Source organism: Bos javanicus, chromosome 3 (assembly GCF_032452875.1).
Source record: "Bos javanicus breed banteng chromosome 3, ARS-OSU_banteng_1.0, whole genome shotgun sequence".
NCBI lineage: Eukaryota > Metazoa > Chordata > Mammalia > Artiodactyla > Bovidae > Bos > Bos javanicus.
The window spans coordinates 59390397-59410530 of record NC_083870.1 but is presented as its reverse complement, the minus strand read 5'-3'; the positions used below and the strand labels follow the sequence as shown (position 1 = coordinate 59410530).

The following is a 20134-nucleotide window of genomic DNA, read 5'->3' as shown; positions in this document are numbered from 1 at the left end:
GTTCAACCAAAATCCTAAACCCGGAAAGAAACATAAAGGTCATCTGGATCTACCCTTTTCCTCCCAAAGAGAACAGCCAACTAAACCTTCTTCTTCATAGTCACTTCCCCTTGTACCTCAACATCCATCTGTGTTTCACAGGGCATTCCTTGTGCTACTGCACAAGCTTGAGATGTTTCTACCACCACACTTCTGATTATACTGTTTCTCCGGCTTAGAATTCCTTCCCTCCTGCCAATACAAATCCCACCCACCATTCCAGATCCCTAAGAAGCCTTCCCCAAATTCTATGGGCCTGTTATCCCTTCTTCCTTCTTTGAAATGAGATTAAGCTCACTGAGTTTGTACAGCCTTTGGCCTCTTAGATGCTATTTAACAGACAGTTGATATGTATTTATTAATTTTCTAATACTTAAAAGAATTTATATTTGTAAGAAACTTTAATTTTAAATTAAAATTTTCTACAAAATACACATCAAGGAGTAAACATGAAGATTTAGTATTTTATCATGAATTTATTTAAATCAAGTAATCATTAAAGAAATAAGTATTAAGCTGTTAATTTGAACATACTCAGAACCCGTGACTATAGTGGTGGTAGGTGCCAGTCCTTTGATTTTTCTAATATATATACTATCATATGACAGACACCCACATTAGGCAACTGAATTCTTACATGCATCAGACAGAGCAACTGAGTGGCTCCCTTCCTAAGGAACACCATAGAAGATGCTCTCATGGAAGGAGACTTTGTGCTTTGATACTCAGTGAATCCTTGAACTTTGTGTAGGCTTTGGTTATTTATTGTCATGGTAGACTACTGAATTTCAGAACTTTAAAAGAATTTAAAGATTACCTATTGAACCTCTGATAAGGAAATTTAACCAGGAAAAGGTGAGCTTCACATCATCTCTGTAGAAAATTATAGAAGTGGGGCTAAAAACCTAAATCTGTTATCCAAAGAAGTCAGGAGCTGTAAGTCTAAAAACCTCATACCACCGAGCTCTTCAGTTTCATTTCCTCTGTCCCCACACTTCCTGTCTTCCACCAGATGCCTCTGTCTCACCACTGAGGAACTTCCCCAGGTCCTCCGCACCAAGCTATTTTCCTGCCGTTAACCAATTCCTCAATGCTGTTTCCTCTTGATGCCATGACTTCTCCTATCCTGCCTGGCAATTTCATTGTTTCTTCTGGTTTGGCCCTTATCCAACACCACACCTGCCCAAACTATACAACCTTAATTTTAATCCTTCCAGAAAAACTTGTTATATGTTCCAGACAAGGTTACATATGATACTGAAGCTGGTGACCATGACGACCACCTCACAAAGAATCTTATTCTAGGACAGAACAGGATGACAGAGTTCTTTTCCATTTCATGCTGTGTAAAATATAGAACATGCTGGAAAAAGTTTTCTCTTCAATCAGGCAAGTAGTTTCTGAAGGTACACGGCCAAGCAAATGTCCAATATGCTACTGAAGAAAGAGCAGAGAAATAGCTCTGGAAGGAATGAAAGAGGCTAAGCCAAAGTGGAAATAAGGCCCAATTGTGGATGTGTCTGGTGGTGAAAGCAAAGTTCAATGCTGTAAAGAACAATATTGCATAGGAACCAGGAATGTTAGGTACAGGTCAATTTACCTGAATCAAGGTAAATTGGAAGTGGTCAAACAGGAGACAGCAATTGGTCAAACATCAACATTTTAGAAATCAGTGAACTAAAATGGACAGGAATGGGTGAATTTAATTCATATGACCGTTATACCTACTACAATGGGCAAGAACCCCTTAGAAAAAATGGAGTAGCTCTCATAGTCAACAAAAGATTCCAAAATGCTGTACATGGGTGCAATCTCAAAAATGACAGAATGATCTCGGTTCGTTGCTAAGGCAAACCTTCAATATTACAGTAATCCAAATCTATGCCCCAACCACTAATGCCATAGAAGCTGAAGTCAAACGGTTCTATGAAGACCTACAAGACCTTCTAACACCAAAAAAAAGATGTCCTTTTCATCATAGGGGACTGGAATGCAAAAGTAGGAAGTCAAGGGATACCAGGAGTAACAGGGAAGTTTGGCCTTGGAGTTCAAAATGAAACAAGCAGGTCAAAGGCTAACAGAGTTTTGCCAAGAGTACACGCTGGTCATAGTAAACACCCTCTTCTAAAAACACAAGGGACAGCTCTACACATGGACATCATGAGATGGTCAACACCGAAATTAGATTGACATATTCCTTGCAGCCAAAGATGGAGAAGCTGTATACAGTTAGCAAAAACATGACCAGGAGTTGACTATGGCTCAGATCCTGAACTCCTAATTGCAAAATCCAGACTTAAATTGACAAAAGTAGGGAAAACCACTAGGCCATTCAGGTGTGACCTAAATCAAATCTGTTGATTATATAGTGGAAGTGACAAATAGACTCAAAGGATTAGATCTGATAGACAGAGTGCGTGAAGAACTAAGGATAGAGGTTCAAACATTGTACAGAAGGCAGTGATCAAAACCATCCCCCACAAAAAGACATAAAAAGGGAAAATGGTTGTCTGAGGAAACCTTACAAATAGCTGAGATAAAAGAAGTGAAAAACAAAGGAGAAAAGGAAAGATAAACCCACTTGAATGCAGAGTTCCAAGGAACAGCAGGGACAGATGAGAAAGACTTTCTCAGTGAACAATGCAAGAAACAGGAAAACAATAGAATGGGAAAGACTAGAGATCTCTTCAAGAAAATTAGAGATATCAAGGGAATGTTCCATGCAAAGATGGGCACAATAAAGGACAGGAATGGTATGGACCTAACAGAAGCAGAAGATATTAAGAAGAGGTGGCAAGAATACACAAAAGAACTATACGAAAGAGATCTTCATGACCCAGATAATCACGAAGGTGTGATCACTCACCTAGAGCCAGACATCCTGGAGTGTGAAGTCAAGTGGGCCTCAGGAGGCATCACTACAAACAAAGCTAGTGGAGGTGATGGAATTCCAGCTGAGCTAATTCAAATCCTAAAAGATGATGCTGTAAAAATGCTGCACTCAATAAGCCAGAAAATTTGGGAAACTCAGCAGTGGCCACAGGACTGGAAAAGGTCATTTTTCATTCCAATCCCAAAGAAAGGCAATGCCAAAGAATGTTTGACCTACCATCCAATTGCACTCATTTTGCATGTTAGCAAGGTCATGCTCAAAATTCTCCAAGCTAAGCTTCAACAGTATATGAACTGAAAACTTTCAGATGTACAAGCTGAATTTAGAAAAGCAGGGGAATCAGAGATCAAACTGCCAAGATCCATTGGATCACAGAAAAAGCAAGAGAATTCCAGAAAAACATCTACTTCTGCTTCATTGACTAAGCTAAAGCCTTTGACTGTGTGGATCACAACAAACTCTGGAAAATTCTTAAAGAGATGGGAATACCAGACCACCTTACATGCCTTCTGAGAAAACTGTACACAGTTGAAGAAGCAACAGTTAGAAATGGACATGGAAAAATGGACTGGTTCCAAACTGGGAAAGGAGTACGTCAAGGCTGTATCTTGTCACCCTGCTTATTTAACTTATATGCAGAGTACATCATGTGAAATGCCACGCTGGATGACGCACAAGCTGGAATCAAGATTGCCAGGAGAAATAACAATAACCACATATATGCAGATGACACCACCCTCATGGCAGAAAGTGAAGAGGAAAGATGATGAAAGAGGAGAGCGAAAAAGCTGGCTTAAAACTCAACATTCAAAAAACTAAGACCATAGCATCCAGTCTCATCACTTCATGGCAAATAGATGGGGAAACAATGGAAACTGTGACAGACTTGATTTTCTTGGCCTCCAAAATCACTGCAGACAGTGACTGCAGCCATGAAATTAAAAGATGCTTACTCCTTGGAAGTAAGGCTATGATAAATTTAGATAGTGTATTTAAAAATGACAAAGGTTTGTATAGTCAAAGCAATGATTTTTCTTGTATGTAGGGATGTGAGTGTTGGACCATAAAGAAGGCTGAGCATCAAAGAATTAACTCTTTCTAACTGTCGTGTTGGAGAAGACTCTTGAGAGTCCTTTGGATAGCAGGGAGATCAAACCAGTCAATCCTAAAGGAAATCAACCCTGAGTATTCATTGGAAGGACTGATGCTGAAGCTGAAGCTCTAATACTTTGGCCACCTAATGCAAAGAGCCAACTCATTGGAAAAAGACCCCGAGGCTGGGAAAGATTGTTGGCAAGAGAAGGGGATGACAGATGATGATATTTTTGGATGGTATCACCGACTCCATGGACATGAGTTTGAGCAAGCTCCAGGAGATGGTAAAGGACAGGGAAGCCTGGCGTGCTGCACTCCATGGGGTTGCAAAAAGTCAGACATGACTAAGCAGCTGAACAACAACAACAAAGCAAATGGTTATGCTTGCAAGTAGGAAAAGTAGAGTTGCTTGACACTAAGAATAAAGACCAAAAACATCAATAGCTCTAGCTCAAGAGTAGAAACATGGATCAATATGACTCCACCTTTTCTTATTGTTGTCTACATTCTTATCAAGGCACTACAAGGAGAATGAGGTATTCAAACTTGAAGACAGAACAAAGAAGCCAGTAAAAAGTCCAAATAAAGCAAAACTAGTTACAGAATGTGGTAATAAACATGTGGACTTCAACGGCCAACTGGTCAGTGTTGGTTCCACCATTAACAATGAATGACCTTGGCCACAGTACTTAAACTCTCCACTCAGTTTCCTAATCTGATATAGGGGTAATAGTAGCTGACCTCACACGGTTGCCAAGGGGATTAAATAAGCTAATATCTATAAAACCCTTAGGACGGTGCTTAACACATATTAAACCCTATATAAATATTTGTTATCTAAAATAAATCCTCAGTTTGAAATTATTTTAACAATCATACTACATGTCTGATGACCTCCAAACCACACTAGCAGTTTCAGGACCTATAGATATCTTGATGGTTCCCATTCAAGACCACATATCCCCTGCATCTTCCATTATGAATTGCTCCCCAGGAATTCACTTTATAGTTCCTTCACACTGGGAATTAAAAGGACTATACTCCAGAATCTCTCTCAACAATGATCCCCACAGCTGCAGCCACCACACAGGGTGAGAAATGGCCTCTCTCATGTAGAAGTCAAGGCCTGCAAAACCATAAAAGTCTTTGTTTGTCCACCCATCACAAAGTCTACCTGTCACCTGGAACAGGACTGGAATTGGTGCACAACTGGCTACCTGCCAGAGGGAATACAAAACAAAGGTAAAATTCTTCACCCAAATGAGTCTTGTTGGTCCAAGAATCACAGTGGAAAGCAAAACTCCTGAGAGCTGGTCAAAACTCCTGAGTTTTGACCTTTCCAAGGTCACCAAACAACTACCACTCTGCTAAACCCAGGACCTTGTCTGACTCTACCTCTCAGGAGTATGAACATTGCTGATACACTCTTTCTTTTTCACAGTTTCCAGGCCACTGTATTCCCCTGGGTTTTCTGGCTATCCCTTTTCTTGGTTTTATGCCGGTTGCTCCTGCCTTTCCACCTTCCCTACATTGGAATGTCCTGGGTCTCATTCCTTGGTCCTCTTCTTTCTTCCATCCACACTCCCTTTCACAGTGGGCTCATCCAGTTTTTTGGTTTAAAATACCACTTTTCCCCCCAGATCTCCAGTCCACCCCTAAATCCTGAAAGCTTCATTCAATAGCTCCATGAGATGTCTAAAAAAAACCCCTAAACTTAGCTAGACCAAAGCCAAACTCCCCACCTTCTCCCCATATCTCCTCTTCTGTCTTCCCCATCTCCACCTTCCCCTAGCCCTCCCATCTTCCTTTGTACTTTACCCATCAGCAAATCCTATTGAGGTTATCATCTAAAAAAATTCAGAAACCAGCCATGTCTAGACTGCTCTCTGGTCCTGCTCTCTGGACCATCTCTCTTGGGCACTGAAACGCCCTCTTAAGCCTCTGCTTTTGCCCCACTACTGTATTTCCTCCAAGCAGCAGTCAGAGAGATGCCACTAAAATGTGAGATCATGTCACTCCCTCATTCAAAACCTTCCAATGGCTTCTTCTCTCATTCAGAAAAGTCAAAGCCTTTACAGTAACTGCACGGCCCCATTGAATCTGAGTCTCCCCACCCCCACCCCCTCAGCTCTCTGACCTCATCGCCCCCCTCACTCACTCCACTCCAGCCATACTGGCCTCCTTGCTGTTCAGCCTCCAAAACTCATTCCATCTTTTGCCTGGAACACCCATCCCCCCATACCCACACGATTCACTCCCTCACCACTTTCCTATCTTGGCTACAAGGTCATCTTCTAGGTGAAGCTGTACCTCACAACATTTTTTTTAAATCGCGAACTGTACCTGTTTAGCGCGCTCCTTATCTTCGCTGCTCTATTTTTTCCCATTAGACTCAACATCTTATTTTACAAAATTTATAATAAAATTTACTATAAAATTATTTTGTTTGTCCCATCAGAGTACTTACGTTGCCTTCCCCTATTAGAGTATAAGCTCCAGGCAGGTGGGGGTTTGTGTCTGTTCATGTTAACTCCTGCATTCCTACTACCTAGTAAGTGCCTTGTTTTACAGCAGGTACTCAATAAATATTTGCCGAATGAAGGGGAATAATGTCTGACTTGGTTCCTCTTACCTAAGACAGTCATCACCGTCTTCATTAGCTTCATGGGTGTCCTCCGGCGGCTGATGGACCCACTCGTATGTGGAGACAAGACGTTGGTTTTCCTCTTTACATACATGTAGATCCGCAGGTACACCACGACCATAATGAAGAAGGCCATGAGGTTGGACACAGTCCAGAAAATGAGGTAACTCCTGCTATAAATGGGGGCCAGGGAAGAGCAGGCAGAGATGTCACAGAGGCAATTCCAGCCCAGCGTGGGGACAGCCCCCATAAAGATGGCGATGGCCCAGATGAACAAGATGAGCAGCGTCACCCTCTTTTTGGTCAGGTTGCTGTGGACCCGCATCCTCATGATCGACATGTGCCTTTCCACGGCAATAACCAACAAATTGGTCAGGGAGGCTGTTAAGCTAGCGTCCAGAAGTCCCTGGCGGAGAAACCACCGGTTGACAGTCAGAGTTTTTGAAACTGGGCCAGTGTTAAACATCAGGTACACATAGGCAATTCCAGCAAAGAAGTCTGCAGCAGCTAGGTTAGCCAGCAGGTAGTAGAAGGGGAAGTGAAACTTTCTGTTTTTGATCACTGCTGCGATGACTAGAGAATTAGAAAAAAAGATAAACAGGCAGAAAAACGTTCCAAAACACAAAACAATTAAAAGCTTCGTTCCTGTCCACTCATCAGCAGTGTCAGTGTTGCTCCTATTATAAAAAAAGTCCATCCGCTTATCATAGTAACACTCATTCATTGTGGAGAAGAACTGAACATCCTAGAAAGAAATTTAAAGAAGAAACAAATGTCACTCTTTGCAAAAATCAATCACTAAACCACCAGTTGCCATTGCTAAGCCCCTTATTCTAGTCAACTCCTGTTAATCCTTCAGATCCCAGTATAAATGTCCCTTGCTCCAGGACCCTGGCCCTCGACCTCCTATTACAACCTTTATCTTACATCAGTCACTGTTGTCTGTTTCTCAGGTTAGGTGCAAGCTCAGTGAGGGAGGGTCTGTATCCATTTTGTTCATCATGATAAGCCCAGGACCCATCTGCCTTGGCTGTCTCAAGACCAATATTTACTGAATGGTTGGCTAGCTGGCTGAAAGAATGAATGATCAGGAGGCAAAACTAAGTCAAATATTCTGAACCTTGCAATAATCCACTCTATACTGGTAACAATTACAGCATAGCATGTTAACACTTCTCGGTGGTTTCCAGCTCATTTCTTATTTATAGGTTCTGTTTATTAATCAAGGGCAAGTTGGTAATGCCAGGCACATTCTTGCCAATATACCAGGTGTTGAGTTACTCTTCACATGACCACACGCCTTTCCCAAGACTTCTGGTCCACCTTTGCCACGTTTTAGTTTCAAGCTACGACGACATGGTTAAGCACGTGGTACAGGGCTGGCAACTTTGTCCTCAATCCTCCTTTTTTACCTTCTTGTTCACTTCTTTCATACTCTCCTAAGCCAAACTGCACCAATGTGAATTTGCATATTTGATTATCCACCTCAGTCACTACAAGTCAGTTTCCTTCCCTGGGCTCTGTGTAACGGCCAGTAGCAGAAGACCAGTCCTTCATGGGTAAGACTAGAATCTGGAGTCCGAGGGTATGATAATGCACTTGCCAAGTAAGGACGAGTTGTCCAGACACACGTCTGAAAGTAGACCCCACACTGGGGTACCAGGCAGACAAGTAAGGTACTAATCTCAGGATGAGGTCTCTTGCAGTCCGAAAGTGAGGGGTTCTGACCAAGGAGGGGCTGGGCAGGGGCTCAAAAGATGCCCACGCATCTATGCTTGTTGGGAAGACCAGGTGTTTTGCCTCAGAGTGATCTGGCCATTGCTGTGAAGGGTCCAATCAACAGAGAATGGAGTCAAAGACCAGGAAATCTACCTTCTGGAGAGAACGACCAGGGCTCTCTCTCAAGAAACGAGGCTACAATATTTCTTCTGGAAAACTGGATACCTGATAGACACATGCATTGAGCAGTCCACTGGTGGGAATGAAGTGGCTCTAACAGTGAAAACTTAATGGAAATCCCCAGCTTTTAAGGCTCTTATAAATTCTAAAGGCTCTTGTAAAGCTCAATATCACATTCAGAATCAGGATAAGGGGATCAAATATCAGTCTAAAGTAGTACAAAATAGATATTTATTGTAGACAGTCTTTAATGTATAATGGTATAATGATATTTTTACTAAATTAGATATATGTGTCTCTGCCACAAATAATGAAAGGTAAAATATCATGTTATATGCTTCAGATAAACAAATGGGAATGATCTCAAGATACAAATGGGTCTAAGTGCCTTTTACTAATGACAAAAACTATTTTGTCATTAAAAAACAAAAACTATTCTCTTTGGAAGATATTCACCAACCACTAACTGCCAATATCAGACAACTTCATAAAACAGGTCAATATATCTACATTATATCATGATAATTTTCCCAAATTAAAACTATGCGTCTATATGATAATTTTCACAATATTCCAGTATGACTATACCATAATTTAGTTAACTAATCCCTAACTGTTGGATATTTAAGTTGTTTCTAATATTTTACTTTGACAAGAAAGACTACATTCTTATGCATTAATCTTTACACACTTGGCCAATTATTTCCTTAGGATTAATCCACAGATTTTAGTTGATGAAGTAGCAAATATAAACTTATTTAAAGGTTTCTTGTATATGTTGTCGAACTGCCCTCAAGACAGATATTTCTAATCCCACCAGCAGCAGATGAGAGTTGAATGGAAGACACTAATCTAGTAAAATTCAATTTTAATATCCAAAGAGAAAATGTAGCTTTCAACAGTACTGAAAGTATACTGAAATTCAGGACAAAAAATCCGAAAACCACGTGAGAAATTTTAATGATTATGTGTCTTTTTAGTAGGCAATTGCTATGTGTCCTTCTACTAATGAAAAATACTTCATGTATTTTATTTTGCTATATGTTCTAGATAGCTAAGAGAAACACAGTTCTGATTTAAAAATTATATTTATTGCTGTTTAGTTGCTAAGTCATGTCTGACTTTTTTGTGACCCCATGGATTGTAGCCCACCAGGTTCCTCTTGTCCATCGGATTTCCCAGGCAAGAATACTGGAGCGGGTTGCCATTTCCTTCTCCAGGGCATCTTCCCAACTCAGGGATCAAAACTTAGTCTCTTGCATTAGCAAGTGGATTCTGTACCACTGAACCTCTTGGGAAGTCCTAAAATTATATTTAACTCATCAGTTTATCAAGATTAATGTCAGAAAGATGTAGGAATTAACATACTAGCAGAAAGCTAAATTTTCCTAATTTCATTTAAAAGAGGTTTTTAACATTTATTGTGGTCATAAACTTGGTTGAATTTGTAATTACATCATGCCCTAAAACTACAATGATTATTAAAAACTTTAAAAATCTTCAAATTCAACTTTCCCTCATCAAAACCAAAATGGCACATTCTTCGACACATTTTAGCAAAATTTGTCCAGGGAATGTGAAGTAGTTTTGTCTTACAAAGTTGAAAACCACAGGAAAACCATGATTAACCAGAACTCCCACCACAGTTTCCTACCTCCCAGCCTCTAATTCTACTTTCGGGAGAAGTAGACAATGAGAATATTAAAAAATTAATATAGGGAATTAGTGAAAAAGATTCCACAAGATGGAATATTACGTACCCATTGAAAATCATGTTTACTATGAAGCTGTATTAATATGAAGAAAAGCATATGCCATTGTTTTAATTAAAATAAAGTATATGTATGTATACATATATATATAAGTACACATATATTTATATATATATACACACACACATATAAACACACACACATATGTGTGTGTGTATATATATAAATATATGTGTACTTACAGAAATATGTATACATACATATACTTTATTTTAATTAAAACAATATAAACATATAAACACACACAAATATGTGTGTGTGTGTATGTGTCTGGACTACTTTTAAAAGACAAAAAAAAGAAGAGGGAAAAAACTCAAAGTGTAAATAGTTAACAAAGAATGGTAGAATTGTGGGGTTTTATTTTTTAATTCTTTTCAGTTTTTTCTACAGTCTACATTTTTTGTAATAAATAAATGGACTCTTAAATGCTGGTTTGCAAATTCTGTTTTAGGAGAACACATTCTACTTAGTATACCTTTCTTTGAAAACTATGACACTGAAAAATCAAAATTAATCCTCAAAGGAAAAACCTCAAGGATTCACTTATGTTCATTATTATTACTCTTATCAGCACAGCACACTTTAGAGTTTTCCAGCGATAATGAAAATAAAATGGTTTTCTACTTAAAATTTCATGAAACAACAAAACCTTATAATGCTGACAACTGGCCAAATCAAGAGGTCCCATCATGAGGCCAAATCAAGAGGTTCTCTAACTCTCTTATAAAACATTCCCAACACAATCACCCCAGAGTCCCAAAAATGAATAATGGAAGTTTGTGAACTAGTACTTCTGATTTTTTTTTTCTCTGCCATAAGCTGTCCAGCTTGTTGACAGTCCCCAGTACATATTAACAACAGATCACCATATTCTCTTAGCTGGAAATTACCAAAAACTTAGTGAGCTTATAACAAATGATCGACTTACCATTTCTTGACCTCTCTCAAACCTCAAAATATGATTCTATTATAAATTCTAAACATCCCCTCCTCAGAGATACTAAACCAATCCAAAGTAACCCTCAGTTCCCGCTATCAGAGAGCCTTGCTTTCTCTACCAGTTATGACATATTTTTGTGTGTGTTTTGTCTTTATTATCCATCCCCCTCTGCTAGACCTCTCTGCTCCATGAGACCAGGGACCTCGCCTTTTATGCTCACATCTATAGCATCAGCATGTGTGGAGGGGGCAAATGAATCTCCATTTAACACTATCTCTTCCCCACTAAAAGGAAGAGGTTCAGTTAAATGCCTTTGATGACTTACACATCACCCACTAACTATGCCAATTGGAGAATTTCACTGATTAACTTCGTGTTCTTGGGTTAGTTACTCAGTATCTTGACTTTACTATTACTATTTTTAATTGCTAATATTTGAGTGATTACTCTGTGCCTGATGCTGGACTAAGCATTTTATGTAGGTCTTCTTATTTAATCCTACCCACAGTGATGCAGATACTATTATATGATCTATTGTGCGGGTGAGGAAACTGAAGTATCCTCGCCTAAGGTCACACAGCTAGTAAGTGGAAGACCTCGGCTTCTCTTGAGGCAGCTGTGCTCCCAGGCTCACAAGCTTCTCTACAACACTACATTTTCTCTCCACAGACAATGAAATACCAGACAGACCGAGAACTATAGTCATACTTACAATAACCACAGAATTACCAAAATAGAATGATCCCATCAAATCACGTTCAAAGACTGTCTTGTGTTATACGCATATTAAAAAAAAATTGGGACAGCCTAAATACCCTTTAGGTTTTTTATTTTGTTTTTAAAGCCCTGAGAAATATAGGAAAAGGCATGTTTTCTGAAAATACGCTTTCAAATTTCATAGTAAGCAGGCCACACAATACAATTTTAAGACTAATGTTGTTCAACTTGAATTCTGCCAAATCTCAAGCTTGGCTTTTTTTTCTTTTTCTTCCTTTCTTCTTCTTCTTCTTTTTTTCTATACTAAAGGTTTAGAGGGTTTGAATAGTTTTGACCCAGAAAGAAAAGATGTTAAACTCTGGAGGTATTACCACAACTTTCAGTTCAGTTCAGTTTAGTTGCTCAGTCATGTCTGACTCTCTGTGACCCCATGAATCGCAGCACGCCAGGCCTCCCTGTCCATCACCAACTCCCGGAGTTCACTCAGACTCATGTCCATCGAGTCAGTGATGCCATCCAGCCATCTCATCCTCTGTCGTCCCCTTCTCCTCCTGCCCCCAATCCCTCCCAGCATCAGAGTCTTTTCCAATGAGTCAACTCTTTGCATGAGGTGGCCAAAGTACTGGAGTTTCAGCTTTAGCATCATTCCTTCTAAGTTTGAATAGTTTTGACCCAGAAACAAAAGATGTTAAACTCTGGAGGTATTACCACAACTTTAAACTTCAGTAATTTAAGACTTCAGAAAATGATGGTTTAGAAAGTCTATATGTAGAATCCAAATGAAAACTTCAGGAGCAAAGCTTTCATTTAGACTCTCCCAAACTTGATTCTCTAAAACACTGTCCAGCCAGCCCATAATGTGGAAACAATTATGAAAATTAAAACATGTGAAAACCACTCAAGCTGCTTATTTCAAACTACATCTTGGGAGACAAGTTGCTGCTGGCCTTTTAGTTGGCTTTCAACAACACTTTCTTTTTCCCCTTAGGATGAAACAGGGTACCTCCAAAACAAGATCTGTTGGTGCTGTGCACATTTTCGTTTCCTGTGGTCCACAAGTGTAGAACTCTCCTCTCCTCTCTGGAAACCCCAGCCAGATGGGAGCTGGAGATCAGGTTAGTTGGTACACTAACAACCAGAAAAGAGACCACTCCTGCCAATCAACCACATTTGTGCACTAAATTCTTCTTATTAATTCATGTTAATGGCAAAATTGGGATAGCATGGGATATTTTAACTCCACATATGATCCCTGAGGTTCATTTCAGCCATGAATTTCAAGTCCCTTAAACTGCTGCTCCTCTGCTCAGAAGCCTCTTCCCCTAGATATTCCCAGGGCTCACTCTGCCACCTCATTCCTGTCCAAACATCACCTCATCAGAGAGTCCCTTCCCTGCCACTTTGTAAAACAGCACGTCTCCAAACCCCCACCCGACCCCTTGCCAACTGCACTGTCACCCTGTCCCTTGCTTTATTATTCTTTACAGCATTTCTCACCACCTGACACTGTCTACTTGGGGTTATGGTCTGTCTCCCCATGTGCTTAGGAAGCTGGGGCCTTTGTGCTATTGTGGCATGTCCCCAGCACGTGGAACAGTGCCCAGCACACAGTAGGCACTCAGTAGATACTAGTCCAATGCAGAATTAAATGAAGCACACATGTGCCCACATGCACCTTGCCTGTTTACCCAAACTGAGCATTATTACTTTCCGCTGCTGCTTCTGCTGCTGCATACTCTCTAATTTGGGTCTCAGAACTCTTTCACTTTCCTCTGTAGACTTGGCTCCCAGCCCTGCTAGATGAGAGGTGTGAGGAGTGGTGTTTGCCACCTTGGAACAGAAACTTCACAAGAGCAGGCAAATCAGGGTGGTCTGAAGGGTAGTCCCATGGTAGCGACCCCTCCCCGGTCTGTATGGACATCAGAAATTATGACTCCTCTTTGAACACAACTTCCAAAGAAAAGGGGGACTCAATGGCCAAAGCTAGGCCAATTAAGCAACAAAGTAAAGTAGGATTGGACTATCACCCAAAGTATTCAAAAAAAACCTATTAGTCATACTGATGGAAATAAAAGACTGAAAAATATAATAAATGAAAAAGAAGAGATGACTCTCCCATGCAGAAGAAATCCAAATAAAATATGTAGATGTTCCCCGGGAGGGGAACATCTCTCCCAGTCCTTACATGTGTACTGTGCATGGTAGCTTCTTCCCAAAGAGAGCATGACAGGGTTTGGGCCGCTTTTCAGTGCAGAAACTTGACAAACATGACTTCGGCCAGGTAATCAAGGTCAGCATCAACAGTGACCAGTCACACTGCTAGCCTGTAACCTTGATCAGATACATTAAGAATGATACTTTACTCGGTAATCTTCTTTCTCAAAACCATGCTGCTGCTGCTTACTCAGTCATGTCCACTCTATGACCCCATGGACTGTAGCCTGCCAGGCTCCTCTGTCTATGGGGATTCTCCAGGCCAGAATACTGGAATGGGTTGCCATGCCTTTCTCCAGGGGATTTTTCCAACCCAGGGATTGAACCCAGGTCTCCCGCATTGCAGGCAGATTCTTTACCATCTAAGCCACCAGGGAAGCCCAAGCCCAAGAATACTGGAGTGGGTAGCCTACCCCTTCTCCGGGGGATCTTCCCGACCCAGGAATTGAACCAGGGACTCCTGCCTTGCAGGCAGATTGTTTACCAGCTGAGCTACCAAGGAACCCCCACAAAACCCATAATACCAGCCTGATCTGAGAAAAACCTCAGATAAATCCCAACAGGAGGACATTCTCAAAAATCATCAAAGTCATCAAAAACAAAGAAAATCTGAGAAACTGTTCCAGCTAAGAGGAACCTAAGGAGACATGACATCTAAATATAATGTGTATCTCAGATCCTTGAACAGAAAAGGAATATTATGTAAAAAGTGAGACTATTTGAATGAATATTATTATATTTATTATTATAGAATATATACAATTATAATATAAACAGTATATTTATATATTTATAAATATATAATTTATACATTTAAATATATTAAGTACATAATTATATGTGATTATATATAATAATTATATGCAATTATAATTATATAATATTATTACTATCTGAGAATAACTAAATAAATATTTAGTTAATAATGTTTCCATATGAGTTCATTAAGTGTAACAAATGCACCATATTAATGGGAGATGTTAGTAATAGGAGTAGGGGTATAACATGGGAACTCTAAACCGTCTGGTCAATTTTTCTGTAAATATGAAATTGTCCTATAAGCAAATAATATTTAAAATAGATTTTAAAAAGAGAGGGGAGAGGATGTCATCTCTGCTATACTGCAGCAATTTCAAAATAAATAAAGCCTGTAGGTTTCATAAGCAGTAATTTTACTCTTTGCTGTACTAAAATAACACATAGGAGCAGCCATCTATTGGAGATTCAACTTAAACAGATACCGTCCATGACAGAAGACTGGGATCCTCGATATTCTCAGGTAAAGCTCATACATTTATATTAGGGCTACCTGCTAAGCGCACGGCTACTACAAATCTGCTACCCTCTCTGAATACACTAGACCATTTCTCTTAAGCAAGTTAAACTCAATTCTGTTAAAAAGTTTCATTACTCTGTTTAAGAGCAAATGGTAAACTCAGGCACATAAAGTTGTTCTGATCTCGACCCCTGTTCTCCGCATAGCACCCAGGTCCCGCTGTACACCGAGAGACGCTACTGGTAGTGGTGTTCCCCAAGCAGCAGACACACGGGAGGAGCAGGCACAACCGGGTGCGCCTGGGAAATGAGAAACTTCCGTGCCTCAAGCCATCTTCAGCTTCGAGTGGTGACACACAGGGGAAACGGCACCGAGAGCTCAGCAGAATAAACAGATGACTGTGTCAGGGCTCATTTCTAAGCCCTGTAGGTAGGGAGGACCGCCTGTTGCATGTCAGCTGATCGATCACTGCTTTCTCTCTCCATCAGGTGGGTGGATTTATGAAAGTGCAGGCTGTAAACACACAGCTTCTACCCAAGAACTTGTTTAATAAACAACTAGAGTCAAACGTATTGTTCCCCAGATGTCACTGATGACTGACTGAGGACTGTCTTAAACCTCTTGGTTAAACAGGAAGCAAACTTGAAAACATACCGAACTAAACCAAGTAAAAGAGGTGAGACATGGATTTTACGTGATCAGCAAATTCTCTGACTCAGCTTATCCACATGTAATATAAATCTTAACTGTGTTTACTCTGTCAATTGTATACAATTTTAATCTCCTCTAATTCATTAGGCTGGACAGATGACATACATTTTGGCAGTCTTAAAAGTAAAGATGCTAATCAGAATGCTTAAAATGAATAATATTTACATATAACTCCATATGTTCTATTATGTAGCAAATGATCCTTAGATCATCATGTAATCACATGTTTGAAGGAGGAGAGACTGCCAAAATTTAAAATGTGGACATTCATCCCTGAAAGAGATATTTTTTGTACAAAGAACTTTGTCACTCTGTGAAGATATATTTTGAGAAATTTCAAAGTTCCTACTTACAGCCAATGACTTCTCAGAAGAAGAAAATCAGATTTCCTTTCGTTATAAAATTCACAAGAGAAAATTTTGGCCCAAACTGCTTGTCTTAACGTAACCACATACTGCATTCATTCCCTGGCTCAATCCATTTCGTGACTAAATCTGCCTCTGGTACTGAGAAGGATGTTCAAGAATCTCCTACTCTACATCAGATCAGATCAGATCAGATCAGTCGCTCAGTCGTGTCCGACTCTTTGCAACCCCATGTATCGTAGCACGCCAGACCTCCCTGTCCATCACCAACTCCCAGAGTTCACTGACATGGTGTGTTCCAAATAGTCCCCTGCTGTTCCCAGTAACAGGTGAATAGTGACCTGCAGTGACCCCTCCTTGCTTCTAGAAAGCATGCCTGCCCAGGTTAGTGCCTGTTTGAATCCTGAAATTTGATACAGAAAGGAAAATCACACTTTCAAATCATGTGACTATAGAGGGAAATTGTTGTTTTAATGAAAGCTTCAGAGGCTCTAAAGGAGAGCACCGCTGTTTGGTCACTAAAGCAGGAGTCTCACAGCCATCCCCATTCCATCCCCCCTCTACCATCCTATGCGCGTGGAGAAGTAAAAGAGCACACCTGTATGAAGGTAATCAGGTCACAGAAGTGCATGTAAAAGACAAGAGAACGCTGTGTCTGATTTCAACCATCCGCCCATCCAGCTCCCTCTCCGACCCTCTCCACTTGCTCTTTTCCCTGTTGGAAACACATCAACTGGCTTCCTTGCCCTGCAGCTCCTACCCTGAGAGGTACAGTGAAAGATGAAGAGGAGGGGGTGGAGCAGAGCTGAGACACTGACTTCCCCTGCTCACTCCCTGGCATATTGCTCTGAGTTGGCCAGGTTAGTACCTGGCAGGCAGCCTCTCGTTACTGGCAGCCTCCCCTTCCCCCTCTCCTTGGCTTTCAGCTTGAGGGGTGTTAACAGCTCCTTGCTGTTTCCAGCTCTGGGTCATTGCACCATCTCTTGATTTTCATGAACTCTGCCCTCCCCCAGTTACCAGGTGATCAACCCCCTCCTCCAGATACCAAATTAACTCTCACGTAGTGAAACAGATATCATCTTCAAGTACATTATAATACAACAGTGTTATTTTAAAGGTGTTAATATGCTATAGATTTTCTTAAATCTTTTAGTATGATCAAGCACACATAATATTTCCAGCTATAAATGTAGCAACTCTCAGAGAAGGAAAGAGGAATAAACAGTATTCTCAAAGGCATGGGCCAGTATTACAATTCTTTAGATGTTCCCTATGTCCCCTTAGTCATGCCAGAACCCTAGCAAATTTCCTTACACACACTAAGTGATTCAATCGATGAGTGATTTGCCCACAGTTAGGGGTTATATGCAGGCTTCGCTAGTGGTTCAGTGGTAAAGAATCTGCCTGCCAATGCAGGAGGTGCAGGAGACAGGGGTTCAATCCCAGAGTCAGGAAGATCCCTTGCAGTAGGAAATGGCAACCCACTCCAGTATTCTTGTGTGGGAAATCCCAAGGACAGAAGAGCCTGGCAGACTACAGTCCATGGGGTTGGGAACAGTCAGACACGACTGAGCACACATGCATCTGCCTCAGGGGTTCTATACAAGAAAGATGACTGCACAACAGATCCCTGCATGCTGGAGTCTACCTCATGGATGTCCTGCAGTGTACTCCAGCATCAGTCCCAGCTCTGAGTTCCTGATCTTATATACCATGGAAATAAATGACATGGGTTGAGGTGTTCATTTGGGCCTCAGGTTAGCCAGGTCTGAAACTAGAAGTGGAGAGAAAGAAGCAGCAGACTTTTCCTTAAGGTCCTGTGAAGAGGGCGGGGTGGAGAGGGGCAGGGTAATGACAACCTGAACCAAGGGGCACTGCCACCTGATTTGAGGCCAGGCAGACATTGCCACAAGGGCTGCCTTTTGGTGGCACCACTGATCCACCCTCCACAGTGGCATTTCCAGTGGCAGGGCCAGCCACGGGGGCTGCTGGACGAGTGCTGTTCTCCCAGAAGCTCTGCAGGCTGGTGAAGATGCTAAAATGGTGGAGATACTATAATGGTGGTGACGCTATGATGGCAGATGATTTTTAGGCCCTGCGGACATGAACCAGACTTAGTCCCTAAGTAGACAAAGAGCATGGGGGCTTAAGCCACTGAGGGAGAGGGAGGGAATCAGCTCATCTCCATTCCATCAACAGTCTCATCTTATTCCAGCATTCATCACCTTTACTCCTCCAAAATGAATACAAACACACTTGGGGGAGGCCAGAGGCAGTCCTTAACTCTGGAACCTATACACATGTATACCCCTGGAACTTTCAGACATATATACATTCATTCTCCTAAGGTGACTCTTTACTAAATTCAGATTCTTTTAGCCACTGGAGGGAACTCCCCTGTTACTGCACTGTAGAAGCAGCCTCTGTCTCAGTGTCAGCCTTGACCACCAGACTGCAAGCTTCTGAAAGGCCACCAGTTTCTTACTTAAATTTGTGCACCTGATGCCCAATGGACATGGGCATCATGGGCATGCCCATGGGCATGGACAACACGTGTCTAGTTCATGTGTTGGTTAGTTTTAGTTTGCTGGTTGGGAGTAGAGGAGGCAAGAACTTGATCACACTTTATTGAATGATGCCTGGGTGATACAGAAGTAGAAAGAAAGTATAGGCTATTCTTTCAAGAAATTCGGCTATGAAATACTTGGTACCTCTCCTATGGCATTCAACACACCGTATTAAATATTTGTCTTCACCTCACTTCCAAACCTGTTGGGCAGAGCTGGTATCCTTCTGTCTCCCTGTTCTCTGAAGCACAGACACAGAAACTTGCCTGTAATCAGCACATAATAAAAATATGCTCAATTTTCCTGAATAATTCAATTATAAATCCTTTATTTCCAGTCTCTCTTTTTCTTTGGTTTCACTGTGGATATGGACAGAGAGTTACTCTCTTTTTGAAACTCCCCTCCCAAGCCTCTGTGACTCTACTCTTTCCTGGTTCTCGTTCCACTGTCCTCAATATTTCTGTCATGCTTTCTTCCATCAGCCTTGGAGTGTACATATTCCTAGACTCGGCCCTCAGGTCTCTCTTCTTTTCCCTTTAAACTTTCTTGCACCAGAGCTATGATTGCTTAAGTTATTTCCTCTATATGGTGACTCTAGAACTAGCTCAAGCCCTGACACTGCTCATGTCCTCTCTCTCTCATGCTAAGCTCCCAAACTGCCTCCGAGATAAACAAGAAAGTCATCATGAGGGTACCATCTGTGCAGGATGGGATGAAACTTCCTTCAGTTCAGCTGCTGGAATAGGAACAAAGTTTGAGGCTTAAGCACCAGGTTTTAACGCAGGGGCTAAAGCAAGGGTGGTCTTGGGTTTTACTGGTTGTTTGTAGCATAGCATTTGCACGCTGGCAGAGAGGTTTGGGATTGGAGAGACTTCTCCCAGCTCACATTGGCCAGGATCTTTTGTTTTCCCTCTTCCAGGGCTTTGCTTGGATTCAGGACAGACTAGTATAACTCCTTTCCCGGTGCTCCACTGATCCTGATTACTGCAGCATCTCAGGCAA

The 20134-nt window shown here is 41.2% G+C and overlaps 1 protein-coding gene across 1 annotated transcript in view; it reads right to left on the bottom strand.

Moving 5' to 3' along the window:
- LPAR3 (lysophosphatidic acid receptor 3) overlaps positions 1-20134 on the bottom strand; it is an 82929-nt gene that overhangs the window by 48628 nt on the left and 14167 nt on the right. Inside the window, exon 2 of the mRNA XM_061411420.1 lies at positions 6660-7416. Coding sequence (XP_061267404.1) covers positions 6660-7395 — 736 coding nt within the window. The 5' untranslated portion in view covers positions 7396-7416. The remainder of the gene's footprint in view (positions 1-6659; positions 7417-20134) is intronic.